Here is a 27,914-nt window from a genome sequence, read left to right as displayed (position 1 = left end):
CATTGAATTTATCACACATACAATAAATGCAATACTTCCCCTTAAAGATGAACTAACAATAGAAGCAAATTATGAACTACAAGAGGAGCCAGTTTATCGAGATATGTAAATTCAATTCAAAGGTGGTATTCTTCCTATTGACAGTGTATCCAAAAGACATATGATGCATCTCTCAGATGAATTAAGGATATGCTCATAAGCACACATTTAGCTGGGAATAAATTCCGCAGTTACTTGGAAAGTAAGTTCAATGAGGCTAGCTTCTGAATTAAACAAGCATAACTAGACTTCTTGTTTTCTAACCTGTCTATGATCAAACACACAGCTAGAGAAATAGGGAAACAACAACAGTCATGACTTTTTCTGAATAATCTTGTTATATGAACTTCTGCATCCTATTTACCTCAGTACGGTGCCCAACCAATGTTTTGAAGCAGTGTTGTGTATCCAGGTCCCACCATTTCACCAGGGTGTCTTTTCCACTGTCAAAAAAAAAAAAAAAAAAAAGAAGATAGACAATGAATGGCAACAGTTTCACCCTGCTTAAACTACAGTGGTACCTCGGGTTAAGAACTTAATTCGTTCCGGAGGTCCGTTCTTAACATGCATCTGTTCTTAACCTGAGGTACCACTTTAGCTAATGGGGCCTCCCACTCCTGCTGCTGCGCTGCTGTGCAATTTCTGTTCTCATCCTGAAGCAAAGTTCTTAACCCGAGGTACTATTTCTGGGTTAGCGGAGTCTGTAACCTGAAGCATCTGTAACCCAAGGTACCACTGTATTAGGTTAATATTAAGCACTCTGGGTCAAGCAGTTCTCTCATGGCTGCCACATGTGTACAGAGTATCAGTCGCAGTGTGTGAACTGAGAGTTTCAAAGGTCAGCATAAACATGCATTACAAAGTGGAAAAACTAGAAAACAGGGCCACGTACAGCTTAACTTAGATGAAGCACATGATTCCTTCCTTGGAGGTTTTAAAGCGGAAGTTGGATGGCCATCTGTCATGGATGCTTTAATTGAGACTCCTGCATTGCAGGGGGTTGGATTAGATGACCCTAGAATTCTATTATTCCCATCTGAGACACAACCCCTCTTAACTATCCCTTCAGAACCTATCAGGTTTGCCTGATGTATTCTTAACTGAGCACCTTTACCTGGAAACCAGGATATTCTTCTCCTTCAAAAGGACCACCTGTGTAACGGCATCTTTGTGGCCCTTCAGCCGGTACAAACCACTCTCATTGATCACATCCCAAATGATGACATCTGTGTCCTAGAAGGAGAAGGAAACTGAGAAGGAACATATGCTGCTGCCTTAGCCATGCTCACTATAAACCAAACTGAGCAAGGGATTCAAGGTATCAAAACAAGCAAATACCAACCTACAATTAACCTCACTGTATTACCTCACCCTTGTCCTCACATTTTAAAACACAAAAATATTTGTGTTTTAAATTAATTTTAAATTAAATTTGAATTAATTTTACAGTGGTACCTCGCAAGACGAATGCCTCGCAAGACAAAAAACTCGCTAGACGAAAGGGTTTTTTGTTTTTTTGAGCTGCTTCGCAAGACGATTTTCCCTATGGGCTTGCTTTGCAAGACGGAAACGTCTTGCAAGTTTGTTTCCTTTTTCTTAACACCGTTCATACAGTTGCGACTTGACTTCGAGGAGCAACTCATAGCACGCGGTGTGGTAGCCTTTTTTGAGGTTTTTAAAGACTTTGGTGATTTTTGAAGCTTTTCCAAAACTTTCCCGACACCGTGCTTCGCAAGACGAAAAAAATTGCAAGACGACAAAACTCGCGGAACGAATTAATTTCGTCTTGCGAGGCACCACTGTATAATGAAATGATTTTAGAATGTTGTACTATTTTATTGTTGTTAGCTGCCCTGAGCCCAGCTTCGGCTGGGGAGGGCGGGATATAAATAAATTTTATTATTATTATTATTATTATTATTATTATTATTATTATTATTAACAGGCCTAGATACCTGATATTTTTATGGCCTTCTTTCTTCATTGTATCACCTTTTCATGGCCCTCAAAGCAATTTACAATGAAACAGAAATTATCAATTATGACAATGATGTTCTGAAGATTCAGGGATGTTATGTTCAACCAACACACCAGACCTCATCCACTACATGCCGCATACCTAAATTTGAACCACATTATCAACAAAGAGTTGACACACTTTAGTTACATCTATTAGCCACCAGTTATCCAAAGAATTTCTAACCTTTGATCCTGAAGCCAGTCTTCCTCCCAGCTCATCATACCTCAGGGCAGTAACAGCAGCCTTATGACCATTGAAAGTAACATTTCCTTCACCACTTAGGAGACTGAATACATGGATTGATCCATCCTCATATCCAACAGCCAAGTGAAGACCATCTGGGGATGGGCAAAGAGCAGTAACCTCCTGCTTTTGGCCCTGGAGGATGAGAACCTGCAAGGTGAAATACAAAAGACAGTTGTCATATGGTGTGACACAGCCACGCTCACCTAGAAAAGGCTGGCAGGGCACATCTTTTAATTAAATATATGTTGCAAGCCTTAGGACTCATAACACAGATTTGTTAACTACTGTTAACCATCATTTACTCAGAGCAATTTAAAGTGCAGGGGTTCCCCCAAGTCTGCTAATTATTATTATTACTAAAAATTGATGTTGCTGCTATTTTGACTATATACTCCACACTAAGAGGAATACATTCTGTATTAACAAATGAATAAAAGGACAGAAACTGCTAGCAAAATTAATGAATGTTAGAAGACTGCTGGAATGAAGCTATATGGCGTTAGCAGAAATGTTATAAAGAATTAAGTAAAAATAGATTGTTAATGGGCCAAAGTGGAAAACTTAAGGTTAGATTGTGTTAAGATAAATTATAGAACAAAAATTGAGAAAGATGGAAAGGATTTGCTGAAATAGCTAATTGAACTAGAATACAAAAAAGGGAGGTGCGGGGAGGTCGATGAAATAGGTAAATGAAAGATAAAGATATGGAAATATTGGATGTGTTTTTAAGTGTTTTTGTTTTTCTTATTGTTTTGCTGTATTGTTTTTTGTTTTTATTTTTATTTTTGATGTATTGTAACTTTTCATTGTCTCTTTTTTCCTTTTTTGTAACTATTAAACTTCTAATAAATATCATTAAAAAAAAAAGAAACTGCTAGCAAGAAAAAGATTACCACTGAAAGTGCTCTAAGAGGCACTGCTATAATATCAACTCTTATGCTTAATTCAAGTATTTCTATGCAATATGGATAAGCAGAGTTCTATCCAGTGTAGGGAATGGCAATAGAAAAATGCCAAAAGGGAATACTGTGCCATCAGCAGACACCATCACAACTCTGTGACCACAGCAAACAAAAATACAATATTATACATGAAATGCAAGAAATGTGACATCTTGGGCTACTGCACATCCTTCTCAAATGCTAAGAAAGTTGCTCACCTTCTCTCCTTTCCGAGTATCCCAGATGAAAACATGCTCACAGGCCGGCACTGCTACATAACGACCTTTTTCGCCCCGCAGTGTCACATAGACAATATTGCCTTTTTGGCTGGCAACCACTCCAAAAAGGGCAGCGCCCGTGTAACGTAGATATTGCTTGGTAAGCCCCATGGAGAGGTTCGCAGGTCTTTGCAGAATCCAGCCTGGACAAGAAGGGGAGGAGGCAAATGTTAATTCTGAAGCAGAAATGCAGAAGATAAGTATTGGCTCTTAGGTAATGGTTGTTTTTCTCCCATCTCTTAAGAATTAGCATAGAAACGTTACATTCCATGGTATTTGCAGCATTTCCTGGTATTTTTAGCGGATGACTTGGACGTATGCTGTTAGCACTGCCTTTAGGATACATCTGTGCAGATGTTATCTACACATACAGTTCAGGTCCATTGGAACTAAACAATTTCATTTTCCCGGGAAATTGCCCAAGAATAGCTCAGTTGGTAGAGCATGAGACTCTTAATCTCAGGGTCATGAGTCTGAGTCCTACGTTGGGTAAAAGATGTCTGCATTGCTGGGGGTTGGACTAGATGAACCTCAGAGTCCCTCCCAACTCTACCATTCTAATCAGGCAGGTAAACGATGTAAATTAGCAACACCTTACTCAAAGTATGTGACCTGGAGAGCCAGTAGCCCTGCTCACATGCTACTTGCATGCAGGGCACATGTGTACTGATGGTGGAGCTGGGACACACTTTCAGCCCCATCCTCGCTGTCAGGTCTTCTTCCTGCAGCATCCATATTCAGCATGGCTGTCCACAGACGTATTCCAGTGCACGGACCCCAATTCAGGTACAGTGGTACCTCAGGTTACATACACTTCAGGTTACAGACTCTGCTAACCCAGAAATAGTGCTTCAGGTTAAGAACTTTGCTTCAGGTTAAGATGAAAACAGAAAACGTGTTCCGGTGGCGCAGCGGCGGTAGGAGGCCCCATTAGCTAAAGTGGTGCTTCAGGTTAAGAACAGTTTCAGGTTAAGTACGGACCTCCGGAACGAATTAAGTACTTAACCCGAGGTACCACTGTGCAGGGCTCTGCCGCCAATTGTTTGTTGTTGTTGTTTAGTGGTGTCCGCCTCTTTGTGACCCCCTGGACCAGAGCACGCCAGGCACTCCTGTCTTCCACTGCCTCCCGCAGTTTGGTCAGACTCATGCTGGTAGCTTCGAGAACACTGTCCCACCATCTCGTCCTCCGTCGTCCCCTTCTCCTTGTGCCCTCCATCTTTTCCAACATCAGGGTCTTTTCCAAGGAGTCTTCTCTTCTCATGAGGTGGCCAAAGTACTGGAGCCTCAGCTTCAGGATCTGTCCTTCCAGTGAGCACTCAGGGCTGATTTCCTTCAGAATGGAGAGGTTTGATCTTCTTGCAGTCCATGGGACTCTCAAGAGTCTCCTCCAGCACCAGAATTCAAAAGCATAAATTCTTGGGCGATCAGCCTTCTTTATGGTCCAGCTCTCACTTCCATACATCACCACTGGGAAAACCATGGCTTTAACTATACAGACCTTTGTTGGCAAGGTGATGCCTCTGCTTTTTACGGACTCCCTACACTTGAGTAGCTACTCACGAGTTGGAATTTCTCAGCAAACACGCAAAGAGGAGAGGGTGACAACTAAAGCCCCCCCGTGCTCTCCCGCCCACACGGATATGCCCTCCACGCGGGAAACGAGAGAAATGCACTCTGCACTGGGTCAGAGACACTCTCTTTCTGCCCTTCCTTGGGGAGCTGTGACCCAACAGCCCTAACCGCTTCCCTCCCGACCCACCGTCAGCTGCAGCTTTATTTCCCGCAAGCTTCTGCGCAGCACGTGCTCCTCATCGCGGGGCTCAAAGTTCCGGGAGCGACTGACCATCTGAGGGAACCGGAAAGGGGCGGGGCGAAGCGTCACCGGAAAAGGAAGCCGCTCAAAATTCCGAAGAGATAAGAAGACTTTGTAAAAAGTCTAGAGACACCCTGACGTCGTTGCCTGCGCGGGCAGCTTCCGGGTTCAAAACAGTCTTCTCCCAAGTCAGTCAATGAGTTAGTTTTGAGGGGGGGGGGGGGAGGAACCGGCTTCCAGCTGCTTTCCAGATGTCTTCTACCAGCCTGCTGTGTGCAACGGGACTGCCCTGCCAGGCTGTTGGGGGGGCCAAGCTGCACTTCCAGCGGGCCATTATGTGCTATACGAGGGGATGCCGTGGCTTTGGGGGGGGGGGCACAAATTAGGCAAGTCCGAGAGGAACCCTGTGGTTGGGGGGGGGGGGAGAATTCAGGACGAGTAATAATAATAATAATAATTTTTATTTAAGACTGGGCTCAGGGGGGCTAACAACCAATAATAAAAACAATAATAAAAGAAAGTCCTCCTTGCACGCAAGTCAAACTCACACCCCGCCCCCATTTTGAATTCGAAACCGAGGCTGAATATGGAGCCCTCCGCCTTCCCCTCAGAAGGCTTTTCTAGCTCGCACTACTGCTTGGGAACAAAACGTCCCGGGGCTTCTTTCCCCCACGTTGGGCAGAGAGAGACCCCCGCATTTGCAGGGGGTCGGACTAGATGACCTCGGGGTGGCCCCTCCGGTTCAGCGCCGCCGGTCGCCCGCCTCAGCGTGGCTCGTTCCTCGCTGTCCCTGCGGCCTGCAACCTCCCTCCTCCCTCCCAAGGCAAAGAGCGGCTAGGTGGCGCTGGGGCAGGATCGGGGCGTTGACCGGAAGGAGGAGGCGGCTTTTGTTTCGCCGGCCTTCCCCGTCGCGTGAGGGAGAGAGGAAGGAGGGCTGCCAGCGGCGCCGGGCCTGGACGGGCGGCGGAAGGAGCAGCAGCAGCAGCAGCAGAGACCGTGAGTGTCCCCCGCGGCCGCCGCCGCCGCCTTCTTCCCTCAGGCAGGCAGTCAGTCAGGCAGCGCCGCCGCCACCGCGCGTCCCCTCCCCTCCTCCCACTGGGCTCCCCAACGGCTCCTCCTCTTCTCCCCTCACGCGCCTCAGTTACCTCAGTTGCCTCAGGATCCCGCCGAGGGGTCTTCCGGGCCCGCCTGGCGCCGCTTTCATTCTCATCCTCAGCCACCATCCTTGTTATTTATTACATTTGCATACCGCCCTTTCCATACCGCCCTTCATCCGCAGGTCTCAGGGCGGTTCACAACATAAACAGAGACATAAATATAAACATAAAGATATAAATGTTTACATATAAGTATAAACATATGTATAAACATAAACATATTATTATTATTATTATTATTATTACTACTACTACTACTACTACTACTACTACTACTATTATTATTTTGGTGTTGTGAACTGCCCTAAGATCTACAGATGAAAGGCAGCAATTCAGTGCCTGATTATTGTTGTTGTTGTTGTTTAGACGTTTAGTCGTGTCTGCCTCTTCGTGACCCCCTGGACCAGAGCACGCCAGGCACTCCTGTCTTCCACTGCCTCCCACAGTTTGGTCAAACTCATGCTGGTAGCTTCGAGAACACTGTCCCACCACCTCGTCCTCTGTCGTCCCCTTCTCCTTGTGCCCTCCATCTTTCCCAACATCAGGGTCTTTTCCAGGAAGTCTTCTCTTCTCATGAGGTGGCCAAAGTATTGGAGCCTCAGCTTCATGATCTGTCCTTCCAGTGAGCACTCAGGGCTGATTTCCTTACGAATGGATGCGTTTGATCTTCTTGCAGTCCATGGGACTCTCAAGAGTCTCCTCCAGCACCAGAATTCAAAAGCATCCATTCTTTGGCGATCAGCCTTCTTGATGGTCCAGCTCTCACTTCCATACATCACTACTGGGAAAACCAGAACTTTTACTATACGGACCTTGTTTTCGAGGTTACCAGCATGAGTTTGACCAAACTGCGGGAGGCAGTGGAAGACAGGAGGGCCTGGCGTGCTCTGGTCCAGGGGGTCACGAAGAGTCGGACACGACTAAACAACAACAACAAACAAGCTATAGCTTAGGGCCCCACTCTCTTGGGGGCACCCAAAAAAATTTAAAGGGAAAAAACTGGATATACATTTCCAAAATACAAGATAAAAACCTACATACAGCAACAATGTTTTGTGTTGTGTAGGCTCCTATGATGTAAGTAATGGGCCCTGCCTGCTCCCCTTCTCCCTAAAATATCACTGGTTTGCTCATTTCTATATCAATTACTTTGATAAAATATTACCATATAGCATATATTCAACAACAACAAAAAGCGACAATTTGTTGTTGACAAAGGACAGCTGGTCATATAAAAGGCCCCATTATCTTCAGTAGCTTAGGGCCTCATCAAACCTAAATCCGGCCCTGATGATGTTGATGATGATTTATTGAATTTATATACCGCCCTATACCCCGAAGTTTCAGGGCGGTTCACAGAAAAGATCAGCATAAAAACCACAATATATGTAATCAAAATAAAAACAGCAACCCAGTAACACACTCCCAGTGTGTTTCATTTATTAAATTTGTATACTGTACTGTCCTTCATTGTAGGTCTCAGGGCGGTTCACAACAACATAACATCATCATCATCATCATCATCATCATTTCATTTATTCCCCACTCATCTGACTGGGTTTCCCCAGCCACTCTGGGTGGCTTACAGCATATATAACAGCATACTAAAACATCAAGTATTTAAAGTTTTATTGCTGTGAGCCATGGGCGTAGGCAGAATTTATTTGGGGGGGAGGGCAGGATTTATGTTGGGGCAGAACTGAGTTATCTGCAACACAATTGGTCAGTTATGTATTTTTATTTGTTTACTTGATTTGGAGGGGGCAGCTGCACCCCCTGGCTATGCCCGTGTTGTGAGCCACCCTGAGATCTACAGATTAAGGGGCAGTAGGCAGATTTAATAAGCAAACAAACAAAGTGTGTTTCATTTATTTATTAAATTTATTAAGCATCTTGGGGTGGCCAGTCCACAGCATTAAATACACAAAATACACAAAGTACATAATGAGAACAGGAACAAACCAAACCAATAACCACTTACTTCCTCACTTGCCTGTCTTTTCATTCCTCAGGAAGGAAGGGAAACTTCTCAAGTGTAAGCAACATGCTGGGTAATAACAGGTTTCTTATTTCTGCCAAGTTTGGGGGATAGTTTCTAGTTCTTCTCCCTGCAGAAAAGGCTTTTTCTTGATCCGGTGCAGAAACTTTTGTGGGCTAGATGCGCCATGCCGAGTGAATTTATTTATTATTTTGTTTTATCAGATTTGTATACAGCCCTTCACCTGAAGATCTCAGGGCTGGTTCACAGTGTAAAAATACAAAATGGGAACACATGATATATAATGAAAACAAAGACAAAAACAAATGGCATTTGTTATCCTCATACATAGCCATGGAGAGACCCTAAGGGGGAAGAAAAAGTGCTATCCTTGTTCTGAATGAGTATTATTATTATTATTTAAGCCTTGTTTATGTCCCAGCTCTGTGTGGCCTTATTATTGTCCTCCTGCATTTCATGGCCCTGTTAGCGTCACTATTTGCAGTCTCTCTTTGATAAAAGAGAAATAATCAAGCATTGCCACATCCTTGCAACATATATAGATGTAAATCTACACAAAGAATACTAGCATATTCATATTGTGAGAAAAGTAGGATAGAACCCATTTCCCTGACATGCAAGTGCTGTAAGTGCGCAAAAAACAAATAATATAAAGGAGCATTCTATCATGCAGGCTCTTGCCTGCAATCTGAAGCAGCAAACCTGCTTCTGGACTACATTTTCTGCTTCTGTAATAGCAACACCTAAAGGGCTTCTTGGAGACTAGTCTAGGAGTAAATAGTATTCCTGAAATGGCATCATTTGGGAGGAAAACTGCGCATCCCTGAATGAGCGTTTCTCTAAGGAAGTGCCCTTCGGGTTCTTACCATTTTATTATGAAGGAATCTTTTGTCAAAACACACACACATCTGTTTTTTTCAAGCTCACACAGCACAATGATTTACTGATGTGCTTTTTCACAGGAACTTTCATCTCTGTTTTTAACAAAGAGCCCGAGTGTCTGATTGTGGTGTGTCCAGAATACCAGCAGGACTCAAGTAGGAGTGTAGAGTGCTTATGAAGTAAACTGAACCGATTGCCGAACCCTTCCATGGATCCTTTGGGGGCTCCTTCCAATTTTGTGGATATTGATGGTTTGCAAGGCTGGGCTGATCTTTATGTGGCTGATCAGTTGAACTCTTCAGTTCCAGTAGAAAAGACTCAAGTTGATGCTTGCTCACCCTTCCCGTATAGGAAAGACATCAGTGAAAAAATAATATTATGGTAAGCTTGCGCATCATGATTTTGAAATAATTGCATTCTTTAACATAAAATGCTTAGGCATTATGTGACTCAATTATTATTTTTTTGGTTTAAACTTTGGCTGATATTCACGGGGGAGGGGGTTTAATAAAAAAACAACATCCTGAGCACTGACTTTTGTAGAACACTGATTACCGTATTTTTCGCCCTATAGGACACACTTTTTCCCCTCCAAAAATGAAGGGGAAATGTGTGTGCGTCCTATGGGGCGAATGCAGGCTTTCACTGAAGTCTGGAGAGCGAGAGGGGTCGGTGCGCACCGACCCCTCTCGCTCTCCAGGCTTCAGGAAGCTATCCGCAAGCCTCGGGAGCCGGTCTCCCCAGGCTTGCAGAGAGCTGGCTGCATCCCGAAGCCTGGGGCGCGCTGTGCAGTGCGCCCCGGGCTTCGGGCAGCTCTTTATTTCTGTATTCCCCCCAAAAAAAACACTAGGTGCGCCCTATGGGGCGAAAAATACGGTAGATTTGCTTTAACGGGTAAGAAGTTCAGCATATTTGTTTCATTTAGTAAATGAATGTTTCTGTTCCACCCTTCTAATACTCGTGTACTTATTTACAAGAATTTAAAATCATACTACAGTACAATTATTTCAAATAGCTATAATAATAAAAATATATAAAATGTGCAACAAATAAAATAGCACAACATTAAAAGTCCATTTCAAAGCAACAACAGCAGTGATAATGGGTAAAAATGACTTTAGGCAAAACACTATATCCATATGCCATAATCCTAAAATCTGTGTCCAAGGTGCTGTTGAGATGTCTGTCAGCTAAATCTATCTGGCTAGCAGGCATAAGAGAGGACTTTTCTGCAGTAGCCCCCTGGCTTTCGAATACAACCCAAAAGTTAAGCAGGCCCCGCCTCTGTTATATTTTAAATGTGCTTTGAAGAGAGAGATTTTTCTAATGGTCTTAGGTGTTTAAAGTGTGGTAACAAATACTGGGACCAATTATCCATTGCTGGTTGTAGTCATTGCTGGTTGTTTATAATGAGACTTTTCCCATTTTCATTTGATGTATTTTCTTCATTGTACACCCTTCGTGAGAATTTGTCCTAAAGACCACATAGAAGTTTAATAAAAACAAATGGATAAACCTGCCAAAATAAAAATGTACAGTATTTACAAGCTGGTTAAAAATGACCAGAAAAGAAGTCACCTGCACTGGAGATGACAATATTGGTGCAGCCCCTGAAAAAGGCTGTATCTCTTGTAGCCATGACCTTTGCCTTGTCATATGTGGGATGCAGAGAAAGGCACCAGCTTTTGATTTTAGGGAGTGGGATGAATGGTATAGGAGGAGGCAGCCCCAGGTCTAAGTCATTTAGGGCTTTAAAGGTCATCACCAGTACTTTGAATTGTGCCCAGAAGCAGATTGTCAGTCACTGGCGATATTGCCAGATAGGTGTAACATGATTCCATAGACATGCGCCTGTTAACACCCTTGCTGCTGCATTCTGAACCAAGTGTAGCGAAAGCCTCTTCTTAAAAATACTCAGTTATGAAGTCAATTGGATATCACTTGCATATAAATTTCTGCTGTTCTATAGATGTATAATGCCCTGAATCTTCTTAACTATATAGTCTGTACTAATAATGAGCACAAAGCAGAGGTAGAGGAACCTGTGGCCCTCCAGATGTTTTAGGACTATAGTTCCTTCATTCCTGACAACTCACCATGCTTGCTAGGCCTGATAGGAGTTCCTGCCCTACAACATCTGGAAGGCTACAGATTCCCCATCCCTGGTGTAGAGTTGGTATTAAACCTTTGAATTCCATGAGCAAGATGTTCAAATAACTCTTCTGTAATTTCCCTTTGTACGGTTACATAACTCTTAACTTGTAAGCACAGTGGAACCTCAGTTTTTGAACATCTCAGAAGCCGAACAATTGAGAAGCCGAACGTCGAAAACCCAGAAGTAATTGGCTTCCGAGGTGCGTTTATCCATTTTTCAATGGATTCTGCCGACTGCCCATTGATCCCTGGTTTTTGAACATTTCAAAAGTCGAACGGTCTTCCAGAATGGATTACTTTCGAAAACCGAGGTTCCACTGTATTGAAAATGAGGTTATGTCTTTCCATTGTATTCAATTCCTGAAAAGTGATAAATTGGCATACTGTGCACTCCATGACTAACATGAGCACTCAGACACCCAGAGACGTAAATATAAATTCTTCTATTAAAGGTAAAGGTAAAGGTACCCCTGCCCATACGGGCCAGTCTTGACAGACTCTAGGGTTGTGCGCCCATATCACTCAAGAGGCCGGGGGCCAGCGCTGTCCGGAGACACTTCCGGGTCACGGGGTCACGGGGCCAGCGTGACAAAGCTGCATCTGGCGAGCCAGAGCCGCACACGGAAACGCTGTTTACCTTCCCGCCAATAAGCGGTCCCTATTTATCTACTTGCACCCGGGGGTGCTTTCAAACTGCTAGGTTGGCAGGTGCTGGGACCGAGCAGCGGGAGCGCACCCCGCCGCGGGGATTCGAACCGCCGACCTTTCGATCGGCAAGCCCTAGGCGCTGAGGCTTTTACCCACAGCGCCACCCGCGTCCCCCAAAAATTCTTCTATTACTGCCTTCTTAATACATATCAGGAGAAAGCTGATGGGAAAAACTGAATGAAGTATGTTCTCTTTTATAGCCATGCAGCAATAATCATGTCACAGCTCTGAGGAGCTTCCTGTGTCTGTGTGTTGTGCTTCTGTTTTCTTCCGTGCCGCCTGCTGAATGGTGGTGATTTTTCCTCAGGAGGGGGGATGTAGCGCTGCTGAACTGCACAGCCATCGTGAACACCAGCAATGAGTCTCTCACGGACAAGAACCCAGTTTCTGAAAGTATCTGCACACATGCGGGACCTGACCTGAGGGCTGAGCTACAGAAGCTCAAAGGTAAGTCTAGTAAAGTTAATCCAATTGACTTCAAAACATTCAGCTTGAACCAAAAAGGGGACTGCACTTTGGTTTTAAAAGTTCATTTCACAGTAAAAAAAATATCCATGAACAAACTATGCTGTAAAGTTAAAATGTGTCTGTCATAATGATCATGCTACATATGTGTAAGACAAAGAGTAAACAGACATTTGGCATATTTTAAAATTAATTTTTCATATATTTATCTTATATAGTAACAATTCAGTTTATCAGCTACAAAGGTGATAAAAAGTAACAATACAATAAAATTAGAAGCTGGTAAACATAACTCTACAAAGTAACCAAGAGTGTCTCTAACTTTGTTCTTTAAATCTGATATATTAAGTTAATTTTGTCACTGGTGCATATTTGCTTACTTCATTATACCGGTCTTTGATGGATGGAGCTGTCTTTGCTGTGTATAAAATTATTCCAACTGTCAACAAATATAAAATTAATTCTGAGCCCTCTTACTGAGCTTTCTAATTAATTTAATAAAAACACAATTGGGTGTAATGGAAGCAAATATTTGGAGGGATGGTTTTTTGAACAAAGAATTTGGGTCATTGATAAATGTTTCAGGTTACAAAAAATACATACCTGAGGAAGAATTAAACTTGCAGCCCAATTCTGTACCAAGAGTTTACATATAGAAAACCACAACATGAGTAAATAATAAATAAACTACGTCAACGACTGTTGCGTGCGTTGTGTGTACTACTGTACCATTTTACAGGGCTAACCAAACTCTTCCCCTACAACAATATCTGATTTAGAGAATAGCTTCTGAATTCAAAGTATGTCTCTCTCCTCCTCCCTCTTCCCCCACCCCCTCTTCAAATTACAAATTGCACAGCTGAACTTCCTCATAAAATAAGCAAGGTAATAAATTTCTTTAAAATGACCATTAGCAATGCAAGAATGAATAGGTGATGATATGAATAAATCATGAAAAACATTCACGGCAGATCTTTGTAAAATATTGCAACACTTGCTGTGATTTACCAGAATAGGTCAGCCTCAGACCATTGCTTATAAAGTTGGTCTGTCAGATTTGGACAAAACTAAGTTGCAGGTAGTTAAAAATGGAAGCAAAAGCTTCCAGATTCCTCTTCCGCCTCCCCCTTTACCTGCACCAGTGTAGGGTTGTGTGAACCCAAGGCTTGCACTTGTTCTCTCAGTAAACCATGGCTTATCTCTATGTCTAACTGAGACTTCTCTGTACCCAGCTACACAGCTGTGCATGCTGCTTTTTACTCTTACCTAGGTTTTTGCTTCAATATTACTTAGCTCACCCTGCTTTGTTTTGTTTTCCTATAGGCTGCCGGACTGGAGAAGCAAAGCTGACAAAAGGATTTAATCTAGCTGCCCGTTTCATCATTCACACTGTGGGTCCCAAATACAAAAGTCGATACCGGACAGCAGCAGAAAGCTCCCTGTACAGCTGCTATCGCAACATTCTGCAACTTGCAAAGTAAGCATGTGTCTGCTTGTGACAGGCAAGTACCTTGTGAAACATACATACACAAACACATACACATACACAAACACAGCAACAGTGCATGTAAAATTTTTGGAATGTGTAACTAGTGTAAAGGTATCTGAAGAAATGTGCATGCACACGAAAGCTCATACCAATAACAAATTTAGTTGGTCTCTAAGGTGCTACTGGAAGGATTTTTTTCATTTTGTTTTGACTACGGCAGACTAACACAGCTACCTACCTATATCTAGTGTAAAGAAATAAGTTTTTAAAACTTAGCTATCATACCGTAACATCTTGGATAGCTTGTGAAAGTATACATGCCAACATCTAATCCCCTGGCTCTCTTCATCCAAACATATATTTTCCACGTGCTTTAGATTCTTCCGTTCCCCAAATTCCAATATTAGTTGCTTAGTAATGGGGGTAGATGATGAGAAGCACTACATGCCATTCCAAGGAACAGAATGCATTGGAAAGCCTGGTTTTATGTTTTTATATGGGTTCAAAGCCACCCAGAGTAGCTGGAGCAACCCAGCCAGATGGGCAGGTTATAAATAATAAAAGTATCATTATTGTTGTTGCTGTTGCTATTGCTATTATTACAAAAGCACTTGTTAAGTATAAATTCTTCTTTGGCGATCACTCGTAGCCGAGTAAGATTGTCTTCCATGAACAGGCTTATAGCAGTGAGTCTACGTGACTGTGGAGGCCAATTCTGGATCCACACCTCCTTCCACAGTGGGACATAGGTTTCCGGGTGGGAGTGGATCATGGTGAGGGTGCCTTCCGAGCATGCCTTCTTCTTAGCACATTTCTCCCTTTCGTCCTGAGTTTGAGTGTCTTCAAAGCCCATGACACCTTTGGTCAAGGCTGTTCTCCAACTGGAGCTCTCGCAGGCCAGTGTTTCCCAGTTGTTGGTGTTTATACTACTTTTTTTTTTTTTAGATTTGCCTTGAGAGAGAATTTAAACCTCTTTTGCTGACCACCAGCATTATGCTTTCCATTTTTGAGTTTGGAATAGAGTAGTTGCTTTGGAAGACAATACTCGGGCATCCACACAACATGACCAGTCTGACAAAGTTGATGTTGAAGAATCATCACTTCACCACTGGTGATCTTTACTTCTTCCAGTACACTGACATTAGTTCGCCTGTCTTCCCAAGTGAAGTGTGAAATTTTTCAGACACCATTGATGGACTCTTTTGAGGAGTTGGAGATGGTGTTTATAAGTGGTCTGTAAATAAATAACATAATAAATTGCAACTGAGGATCAGTTCAGAGAATGACTATTGGATTAAGGATGCAAACTGACATCATTTACTAAAAAATTCTACTGTTTCCTTGTCACCATCTTTTCCATTGCTAACCTGCTTAACACATCTCCTATCTGGTATAACCCCAGACATGTTTTGCAGACTTCTACGGTGTCTTCATGTGGATTTTATGTATGTGAGGTGGGATAGTGGTGAATGGTGGCAGCTCTATGTGGTTTTTTGTCTTGCCCGATGTCTGAAAATTTGTTTAAGATCACAAGCACTGTGTTTCTTGTCCTGTGCAGACTATTGGTTTGTTAGGTGTCTCACATCTAAAACTATGGGTTTGCGTGCAAAATTACATGTTGAGAGGTATGGGACCTTCAGCATTACACCCTCCTCAGTTGTAAACCTAGGCGAGCTCTAGGGCTACATCATCTTTGTCTAAACTGTTTATGCTCTTTGAAACAGTAAAATGTGATCCAATCTTCACATCTTTTGGCATAGTTTACACTATAGCTCCTGCTTGTGATCTGAAAACCATGTCTTAAGAAGTAACCAGCAAACATAAAACATCCGATGATACAGAAAACACTTAAACCTCCTTTGTCAAGAGCTGTTATAACAGCTATTAGGAGCAGTGGGGATTTTGTGAAAATTTCAATAGAATCTCTTCCCGCTCTTAAAAGCTTTTGGAGAGCAAAATCTATCCACAGTATGAAGCAAAAGTATAAACATCCATAACCATGTTAGTCATGGGCACCTATTATGGATTAAGCCATCTCTGTGAATCCTTTTTACTATTTGATTCCAAATTTGGTGTTGCTCCGGTAATTTTAATGACCACTGTTGGACCACTACAACAAATGCAGCCTATTCATACAGAATAAGCTGACATGATCCTGCTCTGACATCAGTTGCATTGATTTGTTTGTGATGCTTACGCTTTTCATTATCCTTCTGGCTGCAGGGAGCAAGCGATGTCCTCAGTCGGATTCTGTGTGATAAACACGGTGAAACGAGGCTACCCCTTAGTGGATGCTACCCACATAGCACTGCGTAAGTAGCCTTGAAAGGATCTTTGCTGGATATACAGCTTCATCTACATGCATTGTGCTTTGCTAAGAACGACAGAGCAGGATTTGTGATTATTTTGGTTATATATATTTAGGCTTAGTTGCAGTTGAATATTGGGACTAGAGGGTTGTGGCAAAGGGTTCATAGGGATATACATGTTAATCTAAGCCACCTTAGGTCTTCAGTTGCAAAGCTTTCACTTAAGTCAGGGGTCAGCAAACTTTTTCAGCAGGGGGCCAGTCCACTGTCCCTCAGACCTCGTGGGGGACTGGACTATATTTTTTTTGGGGGGGGGGGATGAATGAAGTCCTATGCCCAATAAATAACCCAGAGATGCATTTTAAATAAAAGCACACATTCTACTCATGTAAAAACACGCTGATTCCCGGACCATCCGTGGGCCAGATTTAGAAGGCGATTTGGCCAGATACGGCCTCCGGGCCTTAGTTTGCCTACCCATGACTTAAGTTGTCATAGTGTAGAAACTATAAGAATATGCAAGTTGAAATTTGAGGAACTAGTAAAACAGTGAGGCAGGTGACTTCCCCTTTTGGTTGCTAGGAATGCAGTCTGCCTTTATTTGCAGTTGGCGGCACAGCTGTCTTGATGTGGTGCTATGTTGAAGTAAGTTGAGAAAGATGGTAATGTGTGGTTGAACTCCCTACAGCCCAATTCAAAACATAATTACTGAAGTGGGGACTATATTGCAATATTCTGACTGCAAAGGCCCTCTCCAATCCCCTGCTCAACTTCCCTTAGACTAAGTTGCAACTGGCTGCCCTTACATTGAAAAGTGCAACTGTCTTTTCAATTAGAGAAAACAATTCTAATGTTTTACAACAGCCCTTGTGATGAAGTAAAAGGAAGGAGTTGTAAAGGACTTTCACACAAGTTTCACTAAGGGCTGTAGGTACTTGTTTTCCTATGTACAGCATTCTTCTGGGAAAGGCATTCATTGAGACTCAGAAAACAAAATCCCAAACCCAAAGCTATTATTGCCAGGAAACCCAAACACCACCACAGTACAGTGGTACCTCGCAAGACGAATGCCTCGCAAGACAAAAAACTCGCTAGACGAAAGGGTTTTTTGTTTTTTGAGCTGCTTCGCAAGACGATTTTCCCTATGGGCTTGCTTCGCAAGACGGAAATGTCTTGCAAGTTTGTTTCCTTTTTCTTAACACCGTTAATACAGTTGCGACTTGACTTCGAGGAGCAACTCATAGAACGCGGTGTGGTAGCCTTTTTTGAGGTTTTTAAAGACTTTGGTGATTTTTGAAGCTTTTCCAAAACTTTCCCGACACCGTGCTTCGCAAGACGAAAAAAATCGCAAGACGACAAAACTCGCGGAACGAATTAATTTCGTCTTGCAAGGCACCACTGTATATGTGGTCAACAAGGATGGGCAAAATAACTAATTAAATTAGATCAATTAATAACACTAAATAATGGCATAGAAAAGGGTAGTCTTATATTTTCCATCAACATGGGTGTCTGTTTCTTCTCGTTTTGTTGATTTCTCCCTCTTCCTCCCCCCCCCCCCCCATTGCAGGAACCGTCCGGCGATTTTTAGAGGTTCATGGGGAAACTCTTGAAAAAGTGGTGTTTGCAGTGTCTGAACTTGAAGAGGTATGTAAGGTACTCTGTTTATGTCTGTAGGCATTGCTGTGCTGCTGAGCTAACCCAGTCCCAAAACCCTCGTGCCTTGATCTCTATTTACTGCTCTCCACTCCAGTGATTCGATTAACTTCTCGTTGAAAGGTACACGAGAAACTTGGTATCAATACCTTCTTATTCCTTCAGACAAACATACTCCCAAGTTGCAGTTTCACAGTTCTTCTAAATAGCCTCCATCTCATCTGTGCAATTTACGTGTGCAAAGTACTAATCTTGAAAGTTACCCTGTGTGGCTGCCAGGACCCATTTCCTCCCCCAAGGCCACTTTTCCGAATTGCAGCATGAAGTTTGGGGCAATCCCGTACTCACTGCCACAGCTCTAGTGCTGGAGCTGGACAGGAGAGCTGGGGTTTTGATTTGGCTCTGCACTTAAAGGCACATTCCCAGTGCTCCAAAAGGGTGGAACCAAGCCAACAAACTCACACACCCCTCTCCAGCTCAGAGGTGGAGATGGCAGTGGGAGCTTCCTTTGATTCTGTGCTTGTGAGGTGCTCTATGTTCCTTGGAAGCAGAGACACAAACCTGGGCTCTGCACTTCAGCTTGAAGCTAGAAAGGGAGGTGGGAGGTTTATGGTATAGCTGTGCTTCCAAAGCAATTTGGGGAAGGTTTAAGGGCTGAAGTTGATCCCTTCTTAGCACTTCCAAAACACAGCACAGATGTTCATAGCTGGGTGAAGCTTACTTTGCTTGCCACAGCAAGTATTCTGTTGCACTCTGGAAGCAGAATTCTGGCACCTGCCCTCCACAAAATGCTGCTGCATAAGAAAAGGATGGAAGGCTTGTAGGGATCCATCTATTGGACTCTACCGCACATCAAATCCACAGGTTCCCCATCCCTAGCATTAGGGCATAAGGATAGGATGGAGATAAGTGAATAGATTTATTGTTTCAAACTTGTATTAAAACTTATTCTCTCCATCCTAACCTTTCTGCATATGTCAGATGTTGAAAGAAAAATGATGGGGGTTGCAACTTTGTTCCACATATGGGAGAACTGTAGATCTTGACTAACCAGTCAGTGTGGTGCTATCATGATCTACCATGCAAAAGAATACCAGGAGGCAATTAATTATCTTTGTGACCTGTTTTCAACCTGCCTTGAAAACTGGAGATCTAAAGCATTCTCAAACTTTCCCTTTTTTCCAGGATACTTATCAGAAGTTGCTACCTCTGTATTTCCCAAGGTCTCTAGAAGAGGAGAAAAAGTCCTTGCCTTTCCTTCCTGTTGATATTGGCAATGCTGAAGGGGAGCCAGTCGTGCCAGAGCGTCAGATCAGAATTAGTGAAAAGCCAGGTGTTTCTGAGGGTGAGTTTGCAGACTGTGTCCAGAGAGTCTTCTGCAGAGTTAGGATAAACATCATCTACAGAGCTAATGTAGTTATCCTCAAGGCATGGGGAGAGATAGGTATTCAAACTATAACTGCTTTTCCATTTGTAGCTGGAATGGGTGAGAACAAGGCCAAGCGAATTGTCTGTGAAGCTGATATAAGATAGGATTAGCTCCTGCCCTTTGACTCTGTTTTGGCTTCTCGTGTCTGGGAGCAGATCTTCTGTGGCTCTGGATCTGTATAGCACACTTAAAGCTTTCAGATCTTCCGTGGAGGGGAAACCCCCTGGAAATACAGTATTTTGTTATTTCCCCATAAAAGCAGACCCAGTCATTCCTTGTCAGAGGAAGGCATCTCATGCAAAGTGACTCCTTCCATCAGTGTTCAGAGGCACAACTTGGCCTGAATTTCCTCTCCTCATTGCTGTGGGCAGAGTCCTCATCCAGTTTTCCTCTCCTGTTTGCCAAGAGAGCTGGATTTTTGGTGGGAGACTGGAGCTTTAGATGCAGGGCTTGACTGACCTCCTGTTGATCTTTATCTCTTCTCCGCCATCAAGATCCATATGCCTGACACCAGTCAGTTGCCATTAAAGAAGAGGAAGAGGGCAGTCTCAGAACATCACTTGTTGTTCTTATACATCACCTTAGGCATGCACACAAACACATATCAAGTACAAAACAATAATGAAACAACTAAAAATGGTTAAAAACAACACAAAACCAGAAGGTGGATTTTAAAAAGCAATGTGAAATAGACATCCATGGCAGAGATCTATTCATCCAGCTTGGAAACCTTGTGAGTAAAAACCACCACAAACCTGTGTGTGAAAGGCTGTCCATGAAGTCTTACAAGAGCAGTCTTGCTTCTTCCATGACAGTAGCTTCATCAGATTTCCATGGCTGGAAATTCCGTCTGTTAATATACCATTATTAAGTCTGGTCCAGCCGCAGGTGGTGGCTCATCAACCTCCTGGCAGAGGTTATTTATATCCATCCCAGTCTGGCTTTGGAGCAGAAACTGCCCTGATTGCTTTGGTGGATGATCAGGGAATTGACCATCTTTGGCTTAGGAGCACATTGTCATGATGGTTCCAGTCCTATCCAAATTTCAGGGTTCGGAAGGTAGTGCTGGGCTGCCTCCAGGTTCCATCTTCCCTATGCTTTCTTAATATATACATGCAAGTTATGTAATTAAGGCTTGGCTAAGACTTCACAGAATGCCTCCTATCTCCAAGAAAGTGCACTCACATGTTCAGTGTTCTGTTTTGGCTCTGAACAATTATGTTCAGCCATAGCTGCCATACTTGATGCTTGCCCTATGGTAAACTCTGAGTGCCACACTTCATCCACTTGCTTGCTTTGCAGAAAGAGATACTGATGAACTCATAACGCAATGCAATATAATCTCTCTCTATCTCCTGTCCATAAGTCTCATTGTTTTCCTGGACTGGACTTGTATTGTGGCTCTACTTTGGACAGTTACTTCATTGTTCTTGCACATCTTTTGCAGATAATTCTGATGAGGAAGGCCTGGAAGCAGACTTTTCATTTATTGGTTCCCATGCTTTTGCCCGCATGGAGGGAGATGTTGATAAACAGAGGCGTCTTATCCTTCAAGGGCAGCTCTCAGAGGCAGCACTACAAAAGCAGCATCAGAGAAAGTAAGAAGTTATTGCAGATGACTATTCCTGTTGGTGATTCATTGTGTTTTGAACTTCAGTTCTATATGCCTGGGAGCTGCTACGCTATGCATGGTGTATTTTAGCAGATTTAGAAACACGTGGGGAATTTTTTCTCTTGTGCTGGGAGCTTTAGACATAGCTTCTGTGCTTTTTAATGGAAGGACTGCTAGCAGCTCAGCTGCTTATTTTTGTTTAATTATTTCCAACTTAATCCCACACTGCTCCATTTGCATTTTCCTTTTGGATTCTGACAGAGTATAACATCACGTGAGAAGTATGACAGGTTTGTTTGCTGTATTTGTCCAATAATATGTCTCTGGAGGTGGTCTTTGATAGCTAAACATGACAACCAGATCAGTCCAAGTTCTGAAACCTTATGTGGTTGCCTTCCAGTTACAATCGCTGGCTTTGTCGAGCAAGAGCAGAAGACCTGTCTGATATTGCGTCCCTTAAAGCTTTATACCAAACTGGTGAGTTCAAGGTCGCAAATTCTAATTGCCCCTTAACTCTTCCTTGTTGAATATATTGCAATGAAGATATACTGTGATAAAAGGAAGTCTCCATGTCTTAATGCTACACTGTACAGGAGAATCCAGCCTTTGAAAATTATTTTTAATTTTGTACGCATAAATAAATTGACTTAGTCAAAGATTGGCAAAAAGTCATACAAGAAACTCATAAGTCCTTCAGTAGAGGATGGCCATAGACCTGAAAAGGGCTTAAAACAAGGAGCATGACCTATACCAGGGGTTAGCAAACTTTTTCAGCAGGGGGCCGGTCCACTGTCCCTCAGACCTTGTGGGGGACTGGACTATATTTTGAAAGAAAGAAAAATGAATTCCTATGCCCCACAAATAGCCCAGAGATGCATTTTAAATAAAAGCACACATTATATTCATGTAAAAACACCAGGCAGACCCCACAAATAACCCAGAGATGCATTTTAAATAAAAGGACACATTCTACTCATGTAAAAACATGTTGATTCCTGGACCATCTGCGAGCCAGATTTAGAAGGCGATTGGGCCGGATCCAGCCCCTGGGCCTTAGTTTGCCTACCCATGACCTATACAGTCCCAGACAACTGTGGCCCTTGAAACAGTGCCCTATGAAGTGAAAGCTAATAATTAATTTAATAGTATTGCCCCCTCATTGCTAAAACCATGTATTTATGAACTACCAGATTTTAGGCTGAGCTTTATTTCTGCTCACAGAAGTGGGGGGCTTTAAAGTTAAAGAAACCTTTAAATGTTTCTGGTGTTCATTCTATTTTAGGTGTTGATAACTGTGGTCGTACAGTAATGGCAGTGGTTGGAAGGAATATTCCTGTAACTCTAATAGACATGGAGAAGGTGAGATCCTAACAAACATAAAAATTATTGGTGATTAAATAGTAAATTTCTCTTTGGATACAGATTTATTTATTCTTTTGTACATTTATATCCTGCTCTTCACCCCAAGAGGATTTCCAGAGCACATGACAATTCATTTCAATTCAAAACACATCAAGATATCCGATAAGGCCAGGCTAACAACATATCCAGCTGTGGACCTGGTCTTTAACTGGGAGTACAATTCCACCAACGTTTTCACTACTTCACCTAAGTTAGATGGGAAAGGGTAGCAGAACTGGCTGTCATTAGTATATTGACAGATCTTTTTGCAGACATAAACAGGCATATACAAAACATTTCTCCACAGGTAGTGACCGGCCGGTAGACTTCATGGGTAAGGTAAAGGTAAAGGTACCCCTGCCCGTACGGGCCAGTCTTGACAGACTCTAGGGTTGTGCGCCCATCTCACTTAAGAGGCCGGGGGCCAGCGCTGTCCGGAGACACTTCCGGGTCACATGGCCAGCGTGACAAAGCTGCATCTGGCGAGCCAGCGCAGCACACGGAAACGCCGTTTACCTTCCCGCCAGTAAGCGGTCCCTATTTATCTACTTGCACCCGGGAGTGCTTTCGAACTGCTAGTTTGGCAGGCGCTGGGACCGAACGACAGGAGCACACCCCGCTGCGGGGATTCGAACCGCCGACCTTTCGATCGGCAAGCCCTAGGCGCTGAGGCTTTTACCCACAGCGCCACCCGCGTCCCTCTAGACTTCATGGGTAAGGCCTGCATTATACGTAGGGCTGCCTCTAAAGACGGTTCAGAAATTTCAGCTAGTGAGAATTGAGCAGCCAGGTTGCTCACTGGAGGAAGACGGTTTGAGCATATTACACCGATCCTGGTCTGACTGCACTGGCTACCAATTAGTTTCTGGACCCAATTCAAATGCTGGTTTTGACCTATAAAGCCTTAAACAGCTCAGGCCCGCAATATCTCAAGGACCGCCTGTTTCCATATGAACCTACCCGGACCCTGAGATCATCTTCTGAGGCCCTTCTTCATGGGCCTCCTCCTCGAGAGGTCCGGAGGGTGGCAACACAAGAACGGGGCCTTCTCTGCAGTGGCTCCCCATCTGTGGAATGCTCTTCCCAGGGAAGTTTGCCTGGCACCTTCATTATACACCTTTAGGCGCCAGGCAAAACGTTCCATTTTTAACCAGATCTTTGGTTGACCTGATCAACATCCTATACCCTTTTAAAATGTGGCTCTTTTGGGGGGAGGGGGGTTATTGGGTTAATGTTTTTATTTTTATTTTGTATGTTTTGATCTTTTCTGTGAACCGCCCTGAGAGCTCTGGGTATAGGGCAGTCTATAAATTCAATAAAGAAATAAAATAAATAAGGGGGGATTGGAGCTGGCTTCTGGTTCAAGCCTACTGCTTTGTTCATGATAACTCAGGATTTGTCAGCTCACCACTTGTTTCGGGTGAGAAAGGAATGGCATCTTTTGTTGGAGAAGAATTTATTGTGAAGCATTCACTTTTTTCTTTCTTGAGAGAATCTGTTCTCATATGTAAGCGCTGCACATTCAGAAAGTTTGAAAGAACTTTTTCCTCGATCCCCGTAAAGTTTGCTCTGCTTTTAGCCGTATTATTCATGCAAGGATGGAAGCTGCAGTCCTCTGCTGAAATCTGACGTTTGTGACTTTTCTCTTTCTCCAGGCACTCTTGTACTTCATTCATGTAATGGACCACATTGTAATGAAGGAATATGTCATTGTGTATTTCCACACGCTCACTAATATCTACAATCACCTAGATTCCGATTTCCTAAAAAAACTCTCTGACATTGTCGATGCCAAGTAAGTATAACTCGGCTTGCCCCAAAGCTTTTCTCCTTACTTCCCTTTTGGATCCAAAAGCATCACAAAGAAACTATTTTAAACGGGAGTGGGCATGGAGACACAGTGTGTTCAATGAGTACGGGAGGCTTAGTTTCAGAATATGCCCAGTCACTCGTGTAACACAGCACCTTTGGGCTGCTAGAATAAGCTTCCTTGGCTTTATGAAAAAAGCATGTCAGCTGTCATGAGACTATTCATTGTCTTTGTAGTGCTTTCCCACAGAAACAATTCAGGTCAGTGCCTCACATACATTAATAAGTTGCGGGTTGAAACAAGTGCCCTTTTTTGCATGGAGCAGCTTGCTAAGAACTTGTTTGATTTCTGCAAATGTTCATTTAAAACTTGAGACGTTTACTGCTCTTGTTGTTAACCTAGGTACAAAAAAAATCTGAAGGCCCTGTACTTTGTCCATCCAACATTTCGCTCAAAGGTGAAGTATGCACTACTCAATGGGGAAATTGTATGTTTTGGGTTGTAGTGAATATGGGGGACCCCAAAATATGGGGGATAATTAGTTTGTACAATGGTTTGTACAAATCCTTTGCATGCTTCTTCTATAACATAAGCTGACTAATTACATAGCAAGATAGGAATCAGGACCACTGTCGTTTGGATTGGTTAGTTCTTTCAAGCTTTTCATCCAAGCCATTTGGATACCTGCCCTTAGGGTGAAGAGTGAGTAATTACTACTACTAACAACAACAGCAACAACAATGATAAATGTAGTCTTAGAGAATGCTATATTAACATTGCTAAACTAGCAATCTGAATTGTGCAGGCACTTTTACCTTTGTCTGCTGAAATGGTGAAGGAATTGCTAGATTGTTACGATTGAGACTCTGGGCAGTTATTGACAGTTTTTCTGGTAACATTTATTTCCCATTCTTGTCTATTAGGTTTCAACGTGGTTTTTCACAACCTTTACGGTCTCGGGACTAAAGGACAAAATCCACCACGTGGAAAGCCTCCAACAGTTGTTCGCAGCCATTCCCCCCGAACAAATTGACTTCCCCCCGTTTGTTCTTGAATATGATACTAGGGTAGGTGGCTTCAGGCACTCCTGAGTGTTTGCTTCTGTTTCTAGTCTGTATGGAAGCAGCTGCATGTAGCAAACTGGGGGGTGGGGGGAGCTTTCCTTCTGCCCGATTTAAAAGAAATCTGAGGGGATTGATTTGGAAACAAGGAAAAGCTTGGAAACTGACTGAATCTGTGAAAGGCTTGAAGCATTTTCTCTAACGGAAAGAGCTTCAGCCACACTACCTTGGTAAAACTGAAGTGAATATTGTTTTAGGTGTTGTGCAGTTCTGAGAAGCCCACAGGCAGCAGCTAGTATATGGAAGAAAGAGGAATGCTTATCATGAAATGTTTGACATATGTGGTACTTAAATCATCTTGAGTTAAGTCCCCACTTTCAAAAGATTGTTGAAGAGAGCATGATCTGCAGTACACTGGGGACTGGGGGAAGAAAAGCACCCAATAGCCATGAAGCAGCTTATCTGTTATAAGGCGCATGTCCTCTAAAAGCCTAGCTTCTGGTTTGTGCAATAGACTCCTTATAGTTGTACGCCAAGATAAAATCTTCCCCCACTCTTTAACTTGTTCCATCTCATAGTTCTTTCCTTCCAAGTTTGCCTAAACTAAGTTTGTGGGCTTCCTTACTCACAATCTCATGATTTTTTGCAAGTCTACTATAAAGTTTGTGTGGGAAACATTTATAAGCCAGCCTCCAGCAGATTACACTGTATTGTTTGGTAGGTCAATTTTTATGTTAATTTTTTCAACGTTTAGATTATTACCTTTGTTACAAACATGAGAATGACTGTATGAGAATACAAAAAATTACAAAAAAATAAAAAAATGTCCAGTAGCACCTTAGAGACCAACTAAGTTTTGTTCTGGGTATAAGCTTTCATGTGCATGCACACTTCTTCAAATGCACTGACACAGAAATCACCAGACCCTTCTATATAGTGGGAGGGTGGGGTGGGGTTTTTCTCAGAAGGGTGGTGGTGGGACCGGTCTGATTCGACTCCCAGAACAATTCGAAAACCAAGGCACAGCTTCTGATTGGCTGCAGGAGCTTCCTGCAGCCAATCGGAAGCCGCGTCGGATGTTCGGCTTCCAAAAAACGTTCACAAACCGGAACACTCCCAGGTTTGCGGCGTTCAGGAGCCAAAACCTCCCAAGTACCGAGGCTTTCGATAACCAAGGTACGACTGTAAATCCACTCTTTCCAAAGGTTCCCCTCCTTGTGTGAGTTAGTGAAGTTTTTGTGGGGGATTAAAGATCCTTGACAGAAACATTTGGGATGGTGGCTACCTTCAGAGTCAGAGTGGTGGGCCTGCAAATGGCTGACATGCCCACTTCCATAGATTCCCTTGGAGAAAATGTTCCTTGAAAGGAAGGGAAGGTTGCCCAATTCTGGGACACATTTTTAATGGGATGAGGAGAAACTCTTCATTCAGCGAGATTTAGGAAGATTTGATTTGTGTTTTACATGTGTATTCACTGTGCCATTTCACCTCTGTCTCTCGCTCTCTCTTTGTAGGAAAATGGATCGTATTATTCCTATCCATCTTCTCCAGACCTCTGACTCTGCAGCTCTGCCCCTTCTGGTTTCCCAACCTCATGAGATGCTGCTTGCCGTACATGCTGAGCTGACGCAGCCTATTCAGAGAGATCAGAGAAAGGAGTTTCCTCCCACCTCTGCTATTTTTTTACAATGGTATTTGCAAGGACACGTGCAATCTAAACTCTCGTCGCAATGTGCTGTGTATTTAAGCATCAGTCCAGTGGAAAAGTTGATTTATGAACATGAGCATAGATCACCCCCCCCCTCTTGATTTCAAGGGTTTCTCTCCCACCCCCAATGAATGCCATTTTCCCAAAAGATCTCTAAACCGTGTTTGAATCTGATCTCTGCAAAGTTCTCAGCAATTCCTTCAGTTATGTGTGTTAGAGTGGCTTGGAGGAAAAGATACAGTGTTCTAAGGTCTTCTCGCTTTGAGTCCACCTTCAGTGGTGACACAGTTACAGAATTCCCTGTAGAAATTTCTGCAAGGCTCTGTTTCAAGCCCTACAGCTATTACAAAGTTAAGCATCATAAATGCTACTTAGCTAGGAACCTGACGGTCTTGTCTCTCTTTTCTGGCTGATGTGAGATGTAAGGATGCTGCTGCTTTTCCACGAAATAATAAACCCGAAGGACATATCAGCAGTGTCTCCTGTAGTTCATGCTACTTGTACACTTGCATTTGAAAGAACAAGATGTGTGAACCCTGATTATCACCTGGACTACATAATCTCCATTATGATGCAGATTTTTAATCATTAGAAGTAAACCAATGCAACTTTTATTTTGAAAATAAATTATTTGGTAGTGGCCTTGTAGAATTGAATCTATAACTTCTTTTGCAGAACCTTACAGCTTTCATCGTTGCTTTATCTGCCTTCTTACATTTTTGAAGTGGTTGATCCAA

General features: G+C 43.0%; 2 protein-coding genes across 3 annotated transcripts in view; one reads left to right on the top strand and one right to left on the bottom strand.

The window, feature by feature from the left end:
- WDR3 (WD repeat domain 3) overlaps positions 1 to 5,493 on the bottom strand; it is a 34,391-nt gene extending 28,898 nt beyond the window's left edge. Inside the window, exons 1-5 of one of the 2 annotated variants that reach the window (XM_077921308.1) lie at positions 5,284 to 5,493; positions 3,465 to 3,667; positions 2,243 to 2,452; positions 1,154 to 1,272; positions 404 to 482 (exon numbers count right to left, since the gene is read on the bottom strand). In XM_077921308.1, coding sequence (XP_077777434.1) covers positions 404 to 482; positions 1,154 to 1,272; positions 2,243 to 2,452; positions 3,465 to 3,635 — 579 coding nt within the window. In that variant the 5' untranslated portion in view covers positions 3,636 to 3,667; positions 5,284 to 5,493. The remainder of the gene's footprint in view (positions 1 to 403; positions 483 to 1,153; positions 1,273 to 2,242; positions 2,453 to 3,464; positions 3,668 to 5,283) is intronic. The other variant, XM_077921306.1, reaches the window with a different exon arrangement.
- A 674-nt stretch (positions 5,494 to 6,167) lies between these two features.
- On the top strand, positions 6,168 to 27,649 carry GDAP2 (ganglioside induced differentiation associated protein 2). The gene is made up of 14 exons (XM_028712674.2): positions 6,168 to 6,333; positions 9,456 to 9,756; positions 12,545 to 12,684; positions 14,026 to 14,179; positions 16,415 to 16,503; positions 18,071 to 18,147; positions 19,342 to 19,501; positions 21,033 to 21,183; positions 21,598 to 21,674; positions 22,480 to 22,556; positions 24,254 to 24,393; positions 24,811 to 24,865; positions 25,332 to 25,475; positions 26,984 to 27,649. The coding sequence occupies exons 2-14, from the start codon at positions 9,584 to 9,586 to the stop codon at positions 27,026 to 27,028; spliced, it is 1,482 nt and encodes a 493-aa protein (XP_028568507.2). The 5' UTR covers positions 6,168 to 6,333; positions 9,456 to 9,583; the 3' UTR covers positions 27,029 to 27,649.
- Positions 27,650 to 27,914: the final 265 nt, after the last annotated feature.

The sequence above is a fragment of the Podarcis muralis genome, chromosome 17 (genome assembly GCF_964188315.1).
Source record: "Podarcis muralis chromosome 17, rPodMur119.hap1.1, whole genome shotgun sequence".
NCBI lineage: Eukaryota > Metazoa > Chordata > Lepidosauria > Squamata > Lacertidae > Podarcis > Podarcis muralis.
This window is presented reverse-complemented; position numbering and strand designations above follow the sequence as displayed.